Source organism: Rhinolophus sinicus, chromosome 15 (genome assembly GCF_057876585.1).
Source record: "Rhinolophus sinicus isolate RSI-liver-muscle chromosome 15, RSI-T2T, whole genome shotgun sequence".
NCBI classification, from domain to species: Eukaryota; Metazoa; Chordata; class Mammalia; order Chiroptera; family Rhinolophidae; genus Rhinolophus; species Rhinolophus sinicus.
In genome coordinates this window covers 76,339,534-76,357,608 of record NC_142515.1, presented here as the reverse complement: position 1 = coordinate 76,357,608, position 18,075 = coordinate 76,339,534, and the positions used below count along the sequence as shown (strand labels likewise).

The following is an 18,075-nucleotide window of genomic DNA, read 5'->3' as shown; positions in this document are numbered from 1 at the left end:
ACTGTGTTATCTATTCATCCTATTGATTTTGTACCATCTACGTGCTTTTTGTTTTTTTGGTCATGCACTCATGGAGGGCCAGGTCCCTGTTGAATTCATTTTATACAGTGATGTTTACAGGGCAAAGCACTGCAGAATCCCCACAACCCATGACATTTAGGGTCCATATCGGAAAACCACAGAATTAAAGTCAATGACTTCTAAAGCCCTAGCTTTACGTAAACAAAACTCTCCTATTTCTCTCTTGACTCTGGAGTACATTTGAGCCTTCATATTTTCATAGTTCTTTGTGTCCGATCAGTACTCTGACAGCACAATGACAAAGCCACACTGTGAAGACTCGGCCCAGGAACCCAGAGAGCCGTGGAGTGCAGGAGCGGGACCTGGAGGCAGAAACCTGGACTGAGTCTTGGTTCTAGAATGTACTGTGCTGAGGCCCAGAGACATTGCTTGACCACTCCAGGCTTCATTTGTCCCCTCATGTATTACATGGGGACAAGTCCAATGTGTACGTGATACCTAGCACTCTTCCAGGGGCAGGTGGTGTGGACGGCTGTCCAGACGGTTCCGCGGCACCCAGCTCTTGGCTCAGTGCCAGGGACAGCCCACGTCACCTTGCTGACTACAGATCCCAAGGAGACAAAGCCACTGGGCGCGGGTGGCGATGCATGTGCTCCTGTGTGTGTGTGTGTGTGTGTGTGTGAGTCTGTGTCTGTGTGTGTGTGTCCGTGTGTGTGTGTGTCTGTGTGTGTGTCTGTGTGTGTGTCTGCGTGTGTGTGCCTGTGTGTGTGTGTCTGTGTGTGTGAGTCTGTGTGTGTGTCTGTGTGTGTCTATGTCTGTGTGTCTGTGTGTGAGTCTGTGTGTGTGTGTCTATGTGTGTGTCTGTGTGTGTCTGTGTGTGTGAGTGCGTGTGTGTGTCTGTGTGTCTGTGTCTGAGTCTGTGTGTGTGTGTGCATGCCTGTGTGTGTGTGTCTGTCTGTGTGTGTGTGTCTGTGTGTATGTCTGTGTGTGTGAGTCTATGTCTGTGTGTGTCTGTGTGTGTGAGTCTGTGTCTGTGTGTGTGTCTGTGTGTGTCTGTGTGTGTGAGTCTGTGTGTGTGTCTGTGTGTGTGTGTGTCTGTGTGTGTGAGTCTGTGTCTGTGTGTGTGTCTATGTGTGTGTGTCTGTGTGTGTGAGTCTGTCTGTGTGTGTGTCTGTGTGTGAGTCTGTGTGTGTGAGTCTGTGTCTGTGTGTGTCTGTGTGTGTGTCTGTGTGTGTGAGTCTGTCTGTGTGTGTGTCTGTGTGTGAGTCTGTGTCTGTGTGTGTGTCTGTGTGTGTGTCTGTGTGTGTGAGTCTGTGTCTGTGTGTGTGTCTGTGTGTGTGTCTGTGTGTGTGTGTGTCTGTGTGTGTGAGTCTGTGTCTGTGTGTGTGTCTGTGTGTGTGTCTGTGTGTGTGAGTCTGTGTCTGTGTGTGTGTCTGTGTGTGTGTCTGTGTGTGTGTGTGTGTGTGTGTGTGCACGTGCCTGTGTGCACAGGAGCAGCATCTGCTGTGTCTGAGTAAGCCTGCATGTGATATGTGCATCCTCCCCTCCTTTTCTATCAGTCCCACCTATATTTTCATAAAGCAACAGTAGCCCAGGCCCAGTAGCTCAGGTTGTAATCTGTGTTTGCTTCCGGGCCTAACCTCTGACAAGTCTGAATGTCCTTCTCTCCTTCCCTTTTAGAGGGTGCTGGTCCAGGCAGCGGGCTCGGCTCCCAAAGGGGCTCAGATGCAGCAAATCTCGCTCCCCAGAGTCCAGCAGGTGCCACAGCAGGTAACCACAGCACAGGTGACACGGGACACATTAGCACTTAGCGATCTGGAGCCCTCTCTGAACTGGCTTTCTTTTCTGTCATTGCTGTTCCTTTTTCTTTGATGTCTTCAGTTCCTTACCAGAAGGTTCTTTTGAAGCTATGTTTTAAAAAAATCTTTTACTGCAGATAGTTTTGCAGCACACCAAGAAATTCAGGTTTGGGGTGCAAGCCCTCCATAGAGCGATGGGTGCTGAAGTAGACAGGCAGACAGACGCGAAGGTTCTGGATTGGAGGAACACAGAACCTCCTGGGGAGGCACACCTCTCTGCAGGCAGGTGCTGTACCCGCAGACGAGCGTCATGACCGAGGAAGCGCCTCTTATGAAATTAAATTATCTGGGAACAAAGCTTGAAAGCATGGGCTCACTGCCAAACAGCAGCACAGATCACCACCAGCTCAGTCAGAGAGATCTAGGACAGCAGTCAGCAAACCTTTTTTGGAAAAGGCCAAATGGTGCATTTTTTTGGCTTTGCAGGCCCGACAGTCTCTGGCACAACCACTCAACTCAACTCTGCCTTATCTCCAAAAGCAGCCATAGATATAAAAGAAGGGGCGTGGCTGTATGCCAGTAAAACTTTATTTACAAAAATGGGCAGGCCAGATCTGGCCCACGGGCTGGAGTTTGCCGACTCGTGCTCTGTAAGGTGCTGAATTTAAATTAAAAATAGTTCAGACTCCTGCCTGAAAGGGACTGCGAGAAATATGTGGAGATGACTGAGACCCCAGAGGACATGCCTCTCTCTTCAAGGAATCCTGCTCAGATGAGTAGCATATTTAGAGGGGTTTGTCTGGTGGCTGTGTCAGTGAGAACTGGAGGAGGCTTGCGGGGCCGGCAGGAGCAGCTATCTTAGCTCCTCGAGGGAGGGGAGGCCAAGACCAATATCGTGATTTCAAAACACCCCCTCCTTGGTGGGGCTGGGCCTGCCCCACCTCTTTCTCTCTGGGTAACTTGGACTTGTGGGGTGAGACTTGTGCATTTCATCTGGTCCCCTGAGGCAAAGCCCATTCGGCTTGGTAAGCCCTGAACTCCTCACGATACGCTTGTTGTCCCAGGGGTTGAGCGTGTGCACGTATACACTGTGTTGTGTTGTCCTTAGAGGTGGGACTCAGCTCCACACAAAGCCCTACCGAGGGGTCACGATGGGACCCCGCCCTCGATTTTTTCACTCAAAATGAGGTTGGATTAGGCATTCGTTAAGGTTCCTTCTGCAGTGAGGCTCAGATTCTGGGCCTCCCCACCCAGCCCAGTGTCCCTCAGCGGCCATTAGCTGGGGCACTGATGGATGGGGACCAGGGAAGGCTGTGCTGGGGTCCTCCCTTCAGACCTTCACAGTCTCTCCCTGGTGTGGCTCCCAAGACCCCTCTGCCAGGGAGGGGCACTAGAGCCACCTGAAGGGAGCATCATCGGACAGTGTAGAGTGTGACAAGCTTGAGCCCTCTGCCCTGCCCTTGAGTGGAGGGGACACAGGTCCGGCACTCAGAGGCTGGCGTTCTGTCCGTTAACTCTGGCATCCGCTGTCCAGCAGGACCGACCTTCTGCCCAGTGGCTGGCGGGCCCCAGGGACCTACCCAGCTTTGCTCTGGCTGTTGGCCGGGCCCTCCCCCCACAGAACAGGCGCCACTGACCTTGCTTCCCTATACACTGCCACCTCCTACATGGCCTTTCTGGGACTGTCTCTCCTAGTTTCTTTCTAGAAGTGCCAACTGTGGGTGGGAAAACTGTAATGTAGTACTCACTGTTTATAAAAGGCAATAGAAGTTACTTTCACCTTGAATAACGTGGAAGCACAAACAAGAAGCCCACTGTGCGTAACTCAAAATGTCTGATGTTTCAGGTCCAGCCCGTGCAGCACGTGTACCCCCAAGTGCAGTACGTGGAGGGCGGAGACACTGTCTACACGAATGGAGCCTTGTACGTGCTTTCGTCTCCCCTGGGAAGGGTCTTCCCAGAGAACCTTAGGCCACGTCGGAACTTTTCTTCACAGCTCTCCCACCTTTGTCCGTTTGGGGATGGGTTTGCACAAATTCCTCTCCCTTATCCTTTGGATGATAGGTTGCAACCATTACAGTGGTGTTAGAACACCAGAGGCCTGTGAAGATTTCAGAAATCACAGACCTTTGTAGTGTTTACTTCTAGAAAAGGCAGTCTTAAACAAACAAACAAATCCTAATCCAACTTCTAAGTCTGAAGATTCAGTATTCACAATCTGGAAACCATTTCCTCTCTGCTTTTTCATCCTGGCCTTTGTTCACCTGTAGCTTTTTATGATGTTGATACACCTTGATTTTCCATTTATCAGGGACTAGGGTTTTCTGCTTGCAAACTATGTGATGCTTGGGGCAGAAAAGGACACATTTCCCGGGAAGCTCATTATGTTCGAAACACAAGTCCTTTTGCTCATTTGATTTCAACAACTCCCCTTTGAAAATTCAGGGATGGAGTGTGAGGGTGTGGTGGTGCTTATTGAGTTGTGTGAGCTTCTACAGCCCTACACTGAAGATTCCGTTAGATACAGACCCAAACGAACACGTGTAAAACCCATGACATCTGAGCAAGTGTGTAGGTTGTACCAGCGTCAACTTCCTGGGTTTGACTGTACTGCAGTTATAGAGGCTGTCCCCTGGGGAACAGAACTGGAGTTCATGCCTCCCAGAGGTGGGGGTTGCCCTGCCACCCAGAGGAACCCAGAGGCACATCACTAACCTTTAGTCACCACCAAGGAAAAACTGTTACCAACTGCCTTTTACTATGGCGGTGGGTGTTACTTGAGTGGAACCTAAAAATTTAAGTGTCAACATATATGATTAATCATTTGATCCAGATGTTAAAGGAATATTAGACAAATTATTGGTGTTACTTAGAAATTCTTTTTATTATGCAATTTCATTTTCTTAAACTTTTTGTTTTGAAAGAATCGTAGACTTGCAGGAGGCTAGTACGGGTTAGTAAAAATTAGTACAAAAGAGTCTCATGTACCGTTTCCCCAGCCTCCCTAGTGGTGACATCCTTTGTGACTATAGGGCAATACCAGGAAAGTGACACTGGGGTGGCACCATTAACTAGCCTGTGGGCCTTCCTGAGTTTCACCAGTCTTTAAGCATCTGTGCACGTGCCTGCCTAATTCTATGCAGTTTTATCTGGTGTCTAGATTTCGCATAACCACAATAAAATACAGAATGGTGCCATCTCCACAAAGGAACTCCCTTATACGACCCCTTTATACACTTAAAATTTTTAAATGATTAGTTTTCGATGAGTCAGCCTGTGGTCCTGAATATTTTCAGAGGCGATCACCTTGAACCTTGCGCTGCGTGGCCATTTCGTGTCTGACTTAGCGCATATGCTCAGTCTCGTGGGGCTCCGGCTTTTCTGTGAAGTTGTCCTGGATTCCGTGGAGACTCAGAGGAGGCATCTTCTCTCTTTCTGACAGGCGGGCGGCCTATGCCTACAACCCCGAGCCTCCAATGTACGCCCCAAGCAGCGCAGCGTCTTACTTCGAGGCCCCGGGTGGTGCCCAGGTGACCGTGGCCGGCTCCTCCCCACCCGTGGTCCCTTCACACAGCATGGTGGGCATCACCATGGATGTCGGCGGGAGCTCCATCGTCTCCAGTGCGGGAGCCTATCTCATCCACGGCGGGATGGACAGCACGAGACACACGCTGGCCCACACCTCCCGGTCGTCGCCAGCTACGGTAGGTACTCGGCTCCCAGGGCCAGCAGGTTAGACCCCGACTAGACTGGCAGCAGCAGAGGGACGGTGAGTAGAAGGCAGCCTGGGGCACTGGAGCCCGAGCGCTGCCAGCTGTACCTGGGCAAGTCTCGGCCTCTTTGGACCTCCATTCCTTCGTTGATGAAAAAGGATAAATTCTCCATCACGGGCTATTGTGAACATTACCTATGAGTAAAAAAAAAAAAAAAAAAAGACCTCCCTACTGGTAGATGCTGCTGCTGCTATTGGTGGTGTCATGGCCGTCAGCTGCATCCTCAGGCTGTTAGAGGCCTAGGTCAGCCCATCCCTATGAAAGCGGGACTGAACTAAAAGGAAGTTTCTCTTAAGAGCTATACCACACTGTTACTGCATGCTTCCATCCAGAACAGTTCCTTACCCGGTTAAAAAACTTCACTTTCAAAACTCTAGTTTCCATATTTACGTTCATTTTTTAAATTAACATAGAGTAAAATTGACTTTTGGGGGTGCACAGCCCTGAGTTTGGGCTGGGATTGGGTGCACATGCGAGTTCTGGTAACCACCGCCGCGGTCAGGATCCAGATGGTTGCCTCACCCCAAACTCCCGACTGGAGTTTCTTTGCCGTCACCACGTGTCCTCACCCACAATCCTGGCAACCGCTGATCCTTTCCCATCACTGTAATTCTGTCTTTCTCGGACTGTCATGTAAGTAGTGACCTTCTTACACCGGCTTCTTTCAGTCAGTGTGGCGTCTTTGAGAACCAGTAAAGTTGTAGCGTGAACCTCCTCCGTGTCTGAATAGGATTCCGTCACACTGCCTATCCATTCACCAGTCGGGGGCCATTGGGGCGGTTTGCAGTTTGGGGCAATTATGAATAAAGCAGCTCAAGTCCTCACATCCAGGTTCTTGTATGGACATACCTTTTCCTTTCTTTTGGGTAAATACCTACGAGCGGATTGCTGGCTCCTACGGTAAGTGTGTGTTGCACTTTATCAGAAATCACTGACAGTTTCCCTAGTGGTCCTACCATGTGACGTCCCCCCAGCGATGCATAGGAGTTCATGTTGTTCCCCATCACCAGCACTCAGTGTTGTCAGCATTTTCCATTTGAGCCATTTCAGTAGGTGTGCAAGTCGTATCTCATTGTGGTTATAATTTGCATTTTCTTAATCGCTAACAATGGTAAGCAGCTTTTCATGTGCTTATTTGCCTTTTGTACATGCTCTTTGGTGATGTGTCAGTTCAAGTCGTTTGCCTATTTTTCAACTGTGTTGTTTGTGTTCTTACTGTTGAATTTTGAGAATTATTTATGTATCTGGATACAAGTCCCCTGTCAGATATGTGATTTGCAAATATTTTCTCCCAGTCTTGATAATGGCTTTTCATTCTCTTAAGAGTGTCTTTTGCAGAGAAATTTTTATTTTTTATTTTGATCAAATCATTTGTTGATTTTTCTTTTTTGACAAGATTATACTTTGCAGTCATGCCGGAGAACTCTGCTTATCCCCAGCTCATGAAGATTTTCTCCTACGTTTTCTGGGAAAGGTTTTATAGTTTTACATTTTACATTTGGATATGCTTCATTTTGAGTTAACTTTTGAATAAGATGCAAGTTTTAGGTCGAGGTTTACTTTTATGCATTTAAACTGCCAGTTGTTCCAGCATCATTTGTTACAAAGACTATCCTTCCACCATTGGATTGCTTCCGTGCCTTTGTCAAAAATCAGTTGGCTACGTGTGGGTCTATTTCAGGACATTCTGTTCTGTGCCATTGATCTATGTGCCTGTCCCTTTGCCAGTACCATGGTCTTAATTACTGTAGCTTTATAGTGAGTGGTTCTTCCAACTTTATTCTTCTTCAGTATTGTTGAAGCTATTTCTATAAATGTAGAATTTTCTATGTAAGTTGTAGCTCAGTTTATCTATGTCTACAAAAAAAATTCATAGTAAGATTTTGATAAAATAGCATTGAACCTGTAGATCAATTTGGGGAAAATTGACTTGGGTCTTCCAATCCATGAACATGGTATGCTGTCCCATTTATTTAGATCTTTTGTGATTTCTTTCATTTTGTAATTTTTCAGCATGCAGAACCTATACATATTCTGTTAGATTTATACCTAAGTATCTCATGGTTTTGGAGCTATTGTAAATGGTATTGAGTTTTAATTTCTGTTTCTAACTGTTCATTGCTAGTATGTGAAACTACGGTTGATTTTTTGCTGTTGACCTTGCATCCTGCAACCTTGTGGAATGCCCTTTTTAGTTCTAGGAGTTTTATGTTGTCTGCAAATAGGAATAATTTTATTTCTTCCTTTCCAATCTGGGTGACTTTTATTTCTCTTTCTTGTTTTTGCACTGGCTGGACCTCCCATACTATGTTGAATAGGAGGGGTGAGTGTGGACCTCCTTGACTTGTTCCCAGGCTAAGGGGGAAATGTTTCAGATTTTTGCTGCTAAGTATGATGTTAGCTGTAGGTTTTCATACATGCCCTTCTTCCAGTTGAGGAAGTTCCTTCTAGTCCTAGTTTTCTGAGTCTTTATCATTTGGATGTTAAGTTTTTTCAAGTGCTTCTTCTTCGTTGATATGATCATGAGTTTTTGCTTCTTAGACTGTTAATATGATGGATTAATTGATTGATTTTCAGTTAGAAAATAACTTCCTCTTTTGGCGTGGGGTTAGTCTCCTGAAATAGAAGGTGATGTTGTAGTCTCATCCCTGTTCTTTTGGGTGCGTTTTGGCATCACCCTGACATCAGAGAGGTCCCTAAGCCTTGCTATTCTCTCTCTTTCTGTGTCCAGAGTACTCATTCCCCAGGATCTGCCTCCAAGAACAGGCCTGGAGAGAAATCAGTTACTTTCTAGAGGTTGCGATGTTTTGCCAGATTGAGGTGCCACAGGGACCAGACGTGCTTCTCCCTCAGAGGACTGGCTGGGTCGACCTAAGTTTAGAGCTGTTGTTGATCAGAAAGTGTTTTTCACAGACTACATTAACTTTTATGAATATGACAGGTTTGATGCAAGCAAATCTTAGTAGAAAATACTAAGATTGCAGGTAACAAGTTTACTGACAAACAGCAGTGTTCTCTCTGGTCCACACCATCTTGGTTGCAGGCAAATGTGCAGCTCAGACCCCAGGCCCCCTGGCTACTGTGATTTGTCATCTGGGATGCTTCTGAAGAATCAAGTGTTGGAATCAATTGGAAATCCATTAATGGGATGTGTTTCCACATACACACGCACACATGCACACACGCACATGCACACATACGCGCACACACACACGCACGCACACACACACGCACCCATGAAAGCCCCTGGGGAGTGGTTATCTTGGATGAGAATCTGATCCCTGACTCCATCCGCTCTGTTGGTGTTTATCGGCTTGTTTTTGGCGTGGGAACATCTCACAAGGATGCAGCAGAGATCCGAGGGACTTTCCAGGAGCCAAGAACAGAAACGGTCCGGAGGCTGCAACAGAAATAAAATATCGCTCCTGGATCTGACATTTGACATCTGCCAATTCTTTTATGTCAGAGTTTTGGGACTTGAAGTTAATCCTGAAAAGAAAGCATAAAGACCAGTGCGAATCGCCATTTACAACCTCAATGAGTGATTTCAGACTGGGTGACAGATTTTCTTGAGTCTTTATTTGTGGCTAAATTTTCATCAGTATTCTAAATCTTAAAAGTGAATTGCCCAAATGGTGAGTTTTTGATAAAAACTTTTTTTGTTGAACTTTTTTTTGGACTACATGGAGCAGAGATACTAAACTGAGACGTTTCCTCTTGTCATTTCAGCCCAGATTGAACCTCCTTGACACAACCCAGGGGACAACGTGCCCAGGGTGCCATATCTCAGGGGCCGATCCTGCCTTGGCCCAACTTTGAGCAGAGCGTCTCCTTAAGTTTTCTGCCCTGCGTGCCTCTTTAGCCACATCCCAGTCCTGGCCCAGGACGGAGGCTTATATGCCTTTGACCTAATCAGATTTTTGTACAGCAGCCACATATAATATTACTTACATAATTTTAAAATGTTTCATTAGCAAAAATAAAAATGGACAAACATTAAAAATGCCCCCTTTACTCAAGCCAGCCTCCCCCTTGCCCCAGCAATGAGCCCACTGTTCTTCCCGTCTTCCTGTTTGGCCCTTAACTGTGGCCCTTCCTACCTGGCCCTTTCTCCAGATGTAATTCTATGATTTATGTCCCTACCTTCAGAATTCCAGATGGGCTGCTTCCCTTCTTTTAAAATACTCTCCATTTTCTTTAAAGATCCAAAAGGGTTGCTCATACAACATTTAAACTTTTACTTCCTTGTTCTATGGTATCATAACTAAGCTGTGTTTTAGGACAGAGGGTTAGCTATCGTAGGTTTCTGCCCTTGTCCCCACTTCTCCCGCTGCTTTCCAGGGAATATCCCCCACCCCTTCACACTTCTAGCCCCAGGAGACATGGTCCCGATATCCAATTAGGGCAGACTCAGCCTGGAGATGCGGGTGTTGGGTGTTTATTCCTGGCCCTTTGCAGGGACAAACCCTGTCTGGCACGTCCTTTTAACAAGGTTATTATGCTATATATGGGATGGCCATTTGGGTAGATGCTAATGAACTTGGAGGAGAAGTAACCTCCACCCTCTCTTAAGAGGCATGAATGTAATCCTTATGCCAGATAGAATCTTGCTAGGATTATACATGAAAGAAATTTTAAAATTTTATTAAAAATTTTTAAAATAATTGGCTAATTTTAATATACTTGGTAGCTATTAAAACTCACCTGCTATCTGTTACTACATTAGGTTCTTGAGACACTGTATCTTTGATAGAGAGTCCTTATTCATTTTCTGTCCTCCGTCCAACTGAGCTCTTAAAGCAGGCATTCTGTTAATTCATGTAGCAGAAACACATGATATTAAATGGCCAAATAAAAAGGAATACATGCTGCATTGCAGCAAGTCAAAAAGAAAAATTAAGTGCCTTATGAGTCAAGAAATAGGTGCACAAGCATATACGTAATACCAAGATGTGAAGGAGACAGAAATTATTTTATGGAAAGCAGCCTGGGCCTGGGGTGGGGATGGGGCACCACTGAGTCCATCCTTGGCTCTTCCATGCTGTTTGACATGTGCGCATGCATGTAGCACTTAGATAAAAAATTTTAAATATTAGAAAAACTCTAGTGAAATACAAAATTAGTTTTAATTTTAAGCATATTTAACGATTTAACCCTAACTTCTCCAGCCACCAAGAAGACTGAGCAAGACGTTTGTACTTGTACAATAAGAATCCCTTTGTCAGATCTGAAAGGAAGCCCCCAAACTTCAAGTTCAAGTGCAAGATACCCCTTTTTCCAAGGATGTTGGGCTTGCCCTCCAAGTCGTGTTGGGAGATGGTGCCGCAGCGCCCTCTGCTGGAGGCGCGTGCGCAGTGCACCTTCAGTCCTGACTTGTGGGCATCAACCTTCCCATCTGGCCTTAAGGTGTTGGTGGTGGTTTCCTGACCTTCGTCGCTTTCAGATGTTTAAGTGATATTTTAATTTGAAAACACAATGAACACCTTCCGAGGTTCCACTTTACATTAAGTTAATTTTCTGTATCAGTGGTTTTGTTCAGATCCTATTTAATAGCTATGGGTTTTTAAGGATGGTCTTATACAGCAAATTTGTATTCTTTTTCTCAATATTCATAACTCCATGATTTTTAGCAGTCTTCAATATGTCCAGCAAACGTCTGGGTGTCCCCAGGACCCTTTCAGGGGTTGCACAAGCTCAAAACTGTTTTCATAATAACACTAAGCCTTTAGTTGCCATTTTCCCAGTATCAACACTTGCACTGATTGTGCAAAATGAGCATCACTGAAACAGGTGGGCACATGTCAAGGCAGGAATCAAAGCAGAGGCATCACGCTCTCCTGGAAGTCACTGTATCCTTCACCAGCATGTGCTCACAGTAAAACGAAAAAGAACAGAGAAATCAAACACCTGTTCCACGTAAGAAGGTCCTTGGTGAAGCCGTAAAAACTATTAATTTTATGAAATCTCAGTCTCTGAGTGCACATCTTTATAATATTCCATGTGACAAACAGCTCTTTAGCGGCCTGCCCATCTTGAGGAGAAGATTCTGTACAAGTGAGCTGTGAGCAGAACTAGCCACGTTTTTCTTCAAACGCTGTTCTTGCTTGAAGGAATAACAGACAAATTATGATTATTCAGACTTGGAAAGGGGGCAGGCACTTTCTCAGAAATGAACGGGGGAGCCGGATGTATCCAGGAAAACAACTGACAGATTTTGTTGCCAGTACATTTTCAACCAAAAAAAAAAAGAATTTTGAGAAACTGGTATCTTTCCAATGAGGTTGGTAGTGATATTAACAAATGTGATTTTTCAATACTGTGTAATGAAATGTGGCAACATTTGGAAGATCTGCAAACTCAGTGAACTAATATTTTCCAAGTGACCAGTGCATGATGTTAAAACCATGCGTGTGAGTAAAAGATCCATTCTTTTTGTGAGATTGTGAGAGACACTAATGGTTTTTTAATTAGTTATGTTTTTTATTGAGGTAAAATTCACATAACATAAAATTCACCATTTTAAGCATTTAAAAGTGTACAGTTCAATGGCATCAAGTACATCCACAATGTTATACAACCGTTACCCTATCTAATTCCACAACATTTTCATTATCCTAAAAAGAAACCCTGGGGGTGGCCAGATGGCTCAGTTGGTTAGAGCGGGAGCTCTTAACAACAAGGTTGCCGGTTCGATTCCCACATGGCAGGGTGGGCTGCGCCCTCCACAACTAGATTGAAGGATGACTTGGAGCTGATGGGCCCTGGAGAAACACACTGTTCCCCAATATTCCCCAATTTGAGGGGGGAAAAAGAAAGAAAGAAACCCTGTACCAGTTAGCAGTCGCCCTTCATGCCCCCCTCCCCCAGCGCCTGGCAACCACTAACCCACGTCCTGTCCCTGTGGATGTGCCTGTTCTGGACATTTCCCATAAATGGAATCACACACTGTGGTCTTGTGTGTCTGGCTTCTCTCACCAAGCATGTTTTCAAGGTCCATCCATATTGTAGCAATTGTCAGTGCCTCACTCCTTTCTGTGAATGAACAATATTCCATTGTGTGGCTGGACCGTGTTGTGTTATCCGTTTGTCTGTGATTGATATTTGGATTTTTCCACTTTTTTTGCCATTATGAATAATGCTACTATAAACATGTGTGTACCAGTTTTGTTTGAACACCCGTTTTCAGTTATCTTGGGTATATACCTAAGAGTGGAATTGCTGGGTCATATGGTTTAACTGGGTTTACATTTAACTTTTTGAGGAACTGCTAGACTCCACAGCAGCTGAATCACTTTACATTTCACCAACAGTGTATGAGGATTACTTACAATTTCTCCACATCCTCACCAGCACTTGTTATTTCCTTCCTTCCTTCCTTCCTTCCTTCCTTCCTTCCTTCCTTCCTTCCTTCCTTCCTTCCTTCCTCCCTCCCTTCTTTTCCTCCCTCCCTCCGTCTCTTTCTTTCTTTCTTTCTCAGCCATACTCGTGGGTATGAAAGGTATCTCACTGTAGTTTTAGTTTCTATTTCCCTAATGACTAATGATGTTGAACATCTTTTCATGTGCTTATTGGGGACATATCTATTTAAGTCCTTCATCCGTTTTTTAATTGGGTCATTCGTCTTTTTGTTGTTGAGTTATGAGTGTTATTTATATATTCTGGATACAAGACCCTTTTCACATATATTATTTACAAATATGTTCTACCATTCTGTGGGATTCTTTTCACTCTCTTGATAGTGTCCTTTGTTGCAATGAAGTTTAATTTTGATAAAGTCCAATTTATCTCAATTTTTTTCTTTTGTTATGTTTTTTGTGCTTTTGGTGCCATTTCTAAGAATCCATTGCCACGTCTAAGTTCACGAAGATAACCTCGTTTTACATGATTACCTCATGTTTTCCTCTAGAAACTTTATAGTTTTAGCTCTTACATTTAGTTCTTTGATGCATTTTGAGTTGATTTTTGAATATGGTATAAGATAAGGATCCAGCTTTATTCTTTTGCATGTGGCTGTCCAATTATCCCAACACTGTTTGTTGAAAAGTTTACTTTTTCTCTATTGAATGGTCTTGACATGCTTGTCAAAAATCAATTGACCATATTGATGGATGGGACTAGTTCTAGACTCTCAGTTCATTGATCTACATATCTGTTCTTATCCCAGTACTGCACCATTTCAGTTACTATAACTTGGTAGTAAGTTTTGAAATCAGGAAGGGTGAGTTTTCAACTTTGTTCTTCTTTTTCAAGATTGTTTTGGCACCGGGGTCCCTTGCAATGTCATACCAATTTTAGGATCAACTTGTCCATTTCTGAAAAAGCAGTTGGAAGTTCAATAGAGAATTTTGATAGGGATCAATTTGGAGCGTATTGCCGCGTTAATAATATTAAGTCTTCCAATCCATGAACATAGGATGTCTTTCTGTATATTTAGGTCATCTTTAGTTTCTTTCAACAATGTTTTATAGTTTTCCGTGTACAAGTACTTCACCTCCTTGATTAAATTTATTCCTAGGTATTTTATTCTCTTTGATGCTATTGTCAATGGGATTGTTTCCTTACTTTCCTTTTCACATTGTTCATTGCTTAGAAATATAACTTATTTTTGTATGTTGATCTTGTAGCCTGCAACTTTTGTGAATTCATTTATGAGTGCTAATTGATTTTTCTGTTGCTCTTCAGTATTTTCTTTAAGATCATGCCATCTGCAAAGAGAGGTCATTTACTTCTTCTTTTCCTATTCATGTACCTTTTATTTGTTATTGTTGCCTAAGTGCCCTGGCCAGAATTTCCAGTATAATGTTGAATAGAAGTAGTGAGAGTGGACATATACAACAGTAATCAGAAGGGTGATGGGTGAAGCAGTAACCCTCTCATTTCTGAACTCAGCTCCGGGAAGCCAGTCCAGCTGCGCTTTCTAGAATACATGTTCAGCCTGCTTTTTGCAGAAGCATCACTGAAGTCCTTGTGTGTTTGAGGACAAATGGCGTATACTTTAGATTCATTTCCTTCCATTGCAGTTCTCTGTCATGGTGGAATGCAGCAGAGTTTAAATTTCCATTTTCTAAGTACAAATCAGGGTCAAATTCAGCACATACAAATGTGATGGTAGCCACACATAATTGGGTGTTTGTTCTTTTGCGTAGACCTGTGGCACCACCTCAGTTCCCCACCTCCATGAGGTCCTTAAAATCCAACTCAGAAGCCCCTTCCCCCAAGAAGGCCTCGCTGGTAGGCCTGCCACATGACTTTTCCTCTGTGACTACATTCTCATTTCTCTATAACCCTCTTTGCACTGCTCGTGCTTCATACACATTCAGGAACTTATCTCTGTGACATGTGCAATGGCCCCATGGTCTTACACCTCTGATGGCAGGACCTGGGTCTTTAGCCTTGTTGGTGTATTCCCGAAGCATCCAGGAGGATACAGGCTGGCCGGGAAGTCAGTGCCACCAACTGTCCATGGTGTCTTTTGGTCGGCTGATTGTCCCTAGCAACAGACGACAGGTGTGGGGAGCAGCGGGCGATTATTCTGCTGGCTCTGCTTACACTTGAACTTCTGCAGCGACTAAGTGTGGATGTTGTACACGTGCGCATGCAGGCATCGTGCTCAATTCAACAGCCAGGGTTCAGAGTCCAGCTTCCTCCCGCTTCTCGTGTCCCTCAGCTCTGGGCTCACCTGCATGTAACTACCTCACACCCGGCTGCTGCTTCACCTCCCACTTAACCCGCCCCCTGCCTGTGTCAAGCCTTGTTTTTATTTTGTAGGCGCTTGAATCATTATTTGGATATTAATAAAAACAAACCTTGGCTGATGCTAACCATCTGATTTCCTTTTTTTTTTTTTTTCGTTTTGTTTTGTTTTGTTTCTGCACACATTTTCTTTAGCTTGAAATGGCGATTGAAAACCTCCAAAAAAGCGAAGGGATTACATCACACAAAAGCGGTTTACTCAACAGCCATGTAAGTGTGTGTTGGCCCGGTGGTCTGCCCTGCTGTGCGTGTCCCTTCACAGGCATTTTATAAAAACAAGCGAAGGCAATGAAATGACACTTCTGAAGTGCTGAAAATGGGGGAGAAGCCCAGCCAGAGGTCTGCATCCAGCAAAATGCCCTTGTGCAGTGTAGGGGACATGAGGGCCTCTTTGGAGGCAGACAGATGCTCATAGCACCTACCCCTTCAGGGCGTGTTACGGGGATGAGATTATTGAACGTACATGACACACTTCCAGCAATGCCTGGCGGATCACAAGCATTATAAACAAAATTAATACTAAAACAAGCAACAATAACAAAAGATGATGCAGGATTGGGGATACCATAAAGAGTCTTAGCGAAGTTTACTGTGATCGGCATTTGGGGGGGAAGGGGGGAAGGTAACTTGAGAAACGTGCAAAGCAACTCATTCCTACTGATGTGGGTTGTGTGAGATCTCTCTCCTTCCCCTTCTGGGGAAACTGTGATCATGGGTTCCATGCCAGGAGGTGACAAACGTCTTTGTCTCTGAGCAGCTTTGTGGGGCAGGAGCGCACTGGAGGAGGTAACCGTCTAAGAGTCTATTTCCTGGAATAGTTAACAAGGAAAGTTCTGGTCTCCTCACACTCCTCCATTTTCCCTTCTCCAAACACTTTCAATTCAACTTTACATGTAACTGGAAATTTGTTCGGCATTTTAAAAAGAGGACAGGCCACTGATGCCAGAATGCTTCTCAAGCAGCTACTTAGGTTGTGATTTGATCCCAAATCTTTTCAATTCTCTTGAGAGTTAAAACACAAAAGAAAAAGAAGTCCCCTTTAGTCAATCACAATCCCGTGACCCCATGAAGACTTTTGTGCTGGTTGATGTTCAAAGTGGAGTGTTGCTCAAAAGGCAGAGGTTCTGGGGCAGCAGCCCAGCTAGGGAAAGGCCCAGAAACTTCTGGGTTTATGGTTGGACACAGGTATGGCTGGCTGCTCCAGGCACATGTATGCGGGCCGTACGCTTCTCAGCCTCAGAGGCTCTCACTAGGGGTCGCAGGCTCACACCTGTCTGAGGGAAAAAACAAAACTACATCAGGTGCCCCCCTCACGCCCAGGCTAGATGGATCGTGGCCACCCCAAATGGCCCATCTGGGGAGGAAAAGTTTTCAGTGAGTGCTTAGAGGGAAGACACCCCTTCTCAGTCTTAAACTCAGAGTGCACTGGGTAGGGACAGCTGCAGAATGACAGTCTCTTCTACAGGGACAGGCGTTCTTCGGCAGTCAGCAGACACACGTGGACATGTCACAGCCTGTGGCCTGGCGCTCGGTCAGCCCTGAGGAGAGGCGTATAAGGAAGGCAGGATGGGGGCGCACGCCCCAGGCAGGCAGCGTGCATGTCCGGCTCATTTGAAATGTCTGGGAAACGCATGAGCTGCTGGTGTATGGCTGCAGGGCTGCTTCTGGTGTTCTCACACTTGCTCTGGGAGGCAGGCAGCCTTGGCTGCTTCCCTGCCCGTTTACATTCCTGACTTGACTCTCCGAGCAGAAAACCTCCGCGTCAGTTTTCTCCCTGCGGATCTGTGGTTGGGTCTCCTCCTTCCATCAGGAGCTGAGGAGGAGGAGCGGGGCTTGGTGATTTGGAGTCAAAGGGAGTGGAAGAGAATCTTTCTATAGAGAGTCAACCATGCACACCGAGCGGGAGGAAGGGGAGAGAGAAAGCGTGTGACCTGCCTCACAGGTGGGCAGTGTGTCCTGCTGACACTTGTCACCGTCACAGCTGACTGAGCTTACCCTGTGGCCAGCTGGCCATACGCACGCATGACAGTTGTCACTGGAGCTGTCCCCAGCTGAGATGCTCTAGTGTCGGACAGCCAGCCATAGTCCGGCTTCTTTGTCAGCCCAACGTCAGGGCAAACGAGTCTGACTCGGGGGCGCCCTGAGGGCTGGTTCTCCTGGTGGCGTCCCAGGCCCTAGTCACAGTGTCCTCCCAGCCCTGGGCTGTGCTGAGCATGGAGACAAAAGGAACGAGAAGAAATCACTCTGGGGAGCTGGGTGGTGAGGAGTTTGACAGGCATGAGAAAAGCCGCGCAGAGCAAACCTGTCTGCCCAGGAACCCAGCACAGAGGTTACCTCTGGATCCGTTACTGCCTCCTGTGAGGCTTGTTTTCTCTTGGGGTGGGCGCAGGTGGCGTGATGTCCAAAGCCCAGGAAGGCTGGATGGTGCCCTCCAGAGCCAGCTGATGTTGGGGTCCCCCAGGTGCTTCCCGTGCTGCCCTCAAGTTGGGGAGCTCAGACCCAGGGGGTCTGCAGGTTGAAGGAAACTTCCAGCCTGATGTGGAAACCCCCGCTGAAGGAAGGAGGCCTCAAGTGGTCTTCCAAATGGGAACAGGTGTGATCTGGTGGCATGAAAACGAGGGATAGTTATTTCAGAGAAAGGAGGTAAAGAAACTGGTTCTGGGGGTGAAAACTCCTTCCCCACCGGGCTGTCGCTGTGGCCTCCGCTTGGGTGTAGCAGCCATGCTGCC

The 18,075-nt window shown here is 45.8% G+C and overlaps 1 protein-coding gene across 5 annotated transcripts in view; it reads left to right on the top strand.

Moving 5' to 3' along the window:
* Positions 1-18,075, top strand: part of RFX2 (regulatory factor X2) — a 93,610-nt gene that overhangs the window by 53,179 nt on the left and 22,356 nt on the right. For 3 of the 5 annotated variants that reach the window (XM_088792313.1, XM_019710824.3, XM_019710823.3), the window contains exons 3-6: positions 1,702-1,791; positions 3,667-3,743; positions 5,263-5,524; positions 15,482-15,556. In XM_088792313.1, the coding sequence (XP_088648439.1) occupies positions 1,702-1,791; positions 3,667-3,743; positions 5,263-5,524; positions 15,482-15,556 (504 nt within the window). The remainder of the gene's footprint in view (positions 1-1,701; positions 1,792-3,666; positions 3,744-5,262; positions 5,525-15,481; positions 15,557-18,075) is intronic. The other 2 variants (XM_019710822.3, XM_074337670.2) reach the window with 2 other exon arrangements.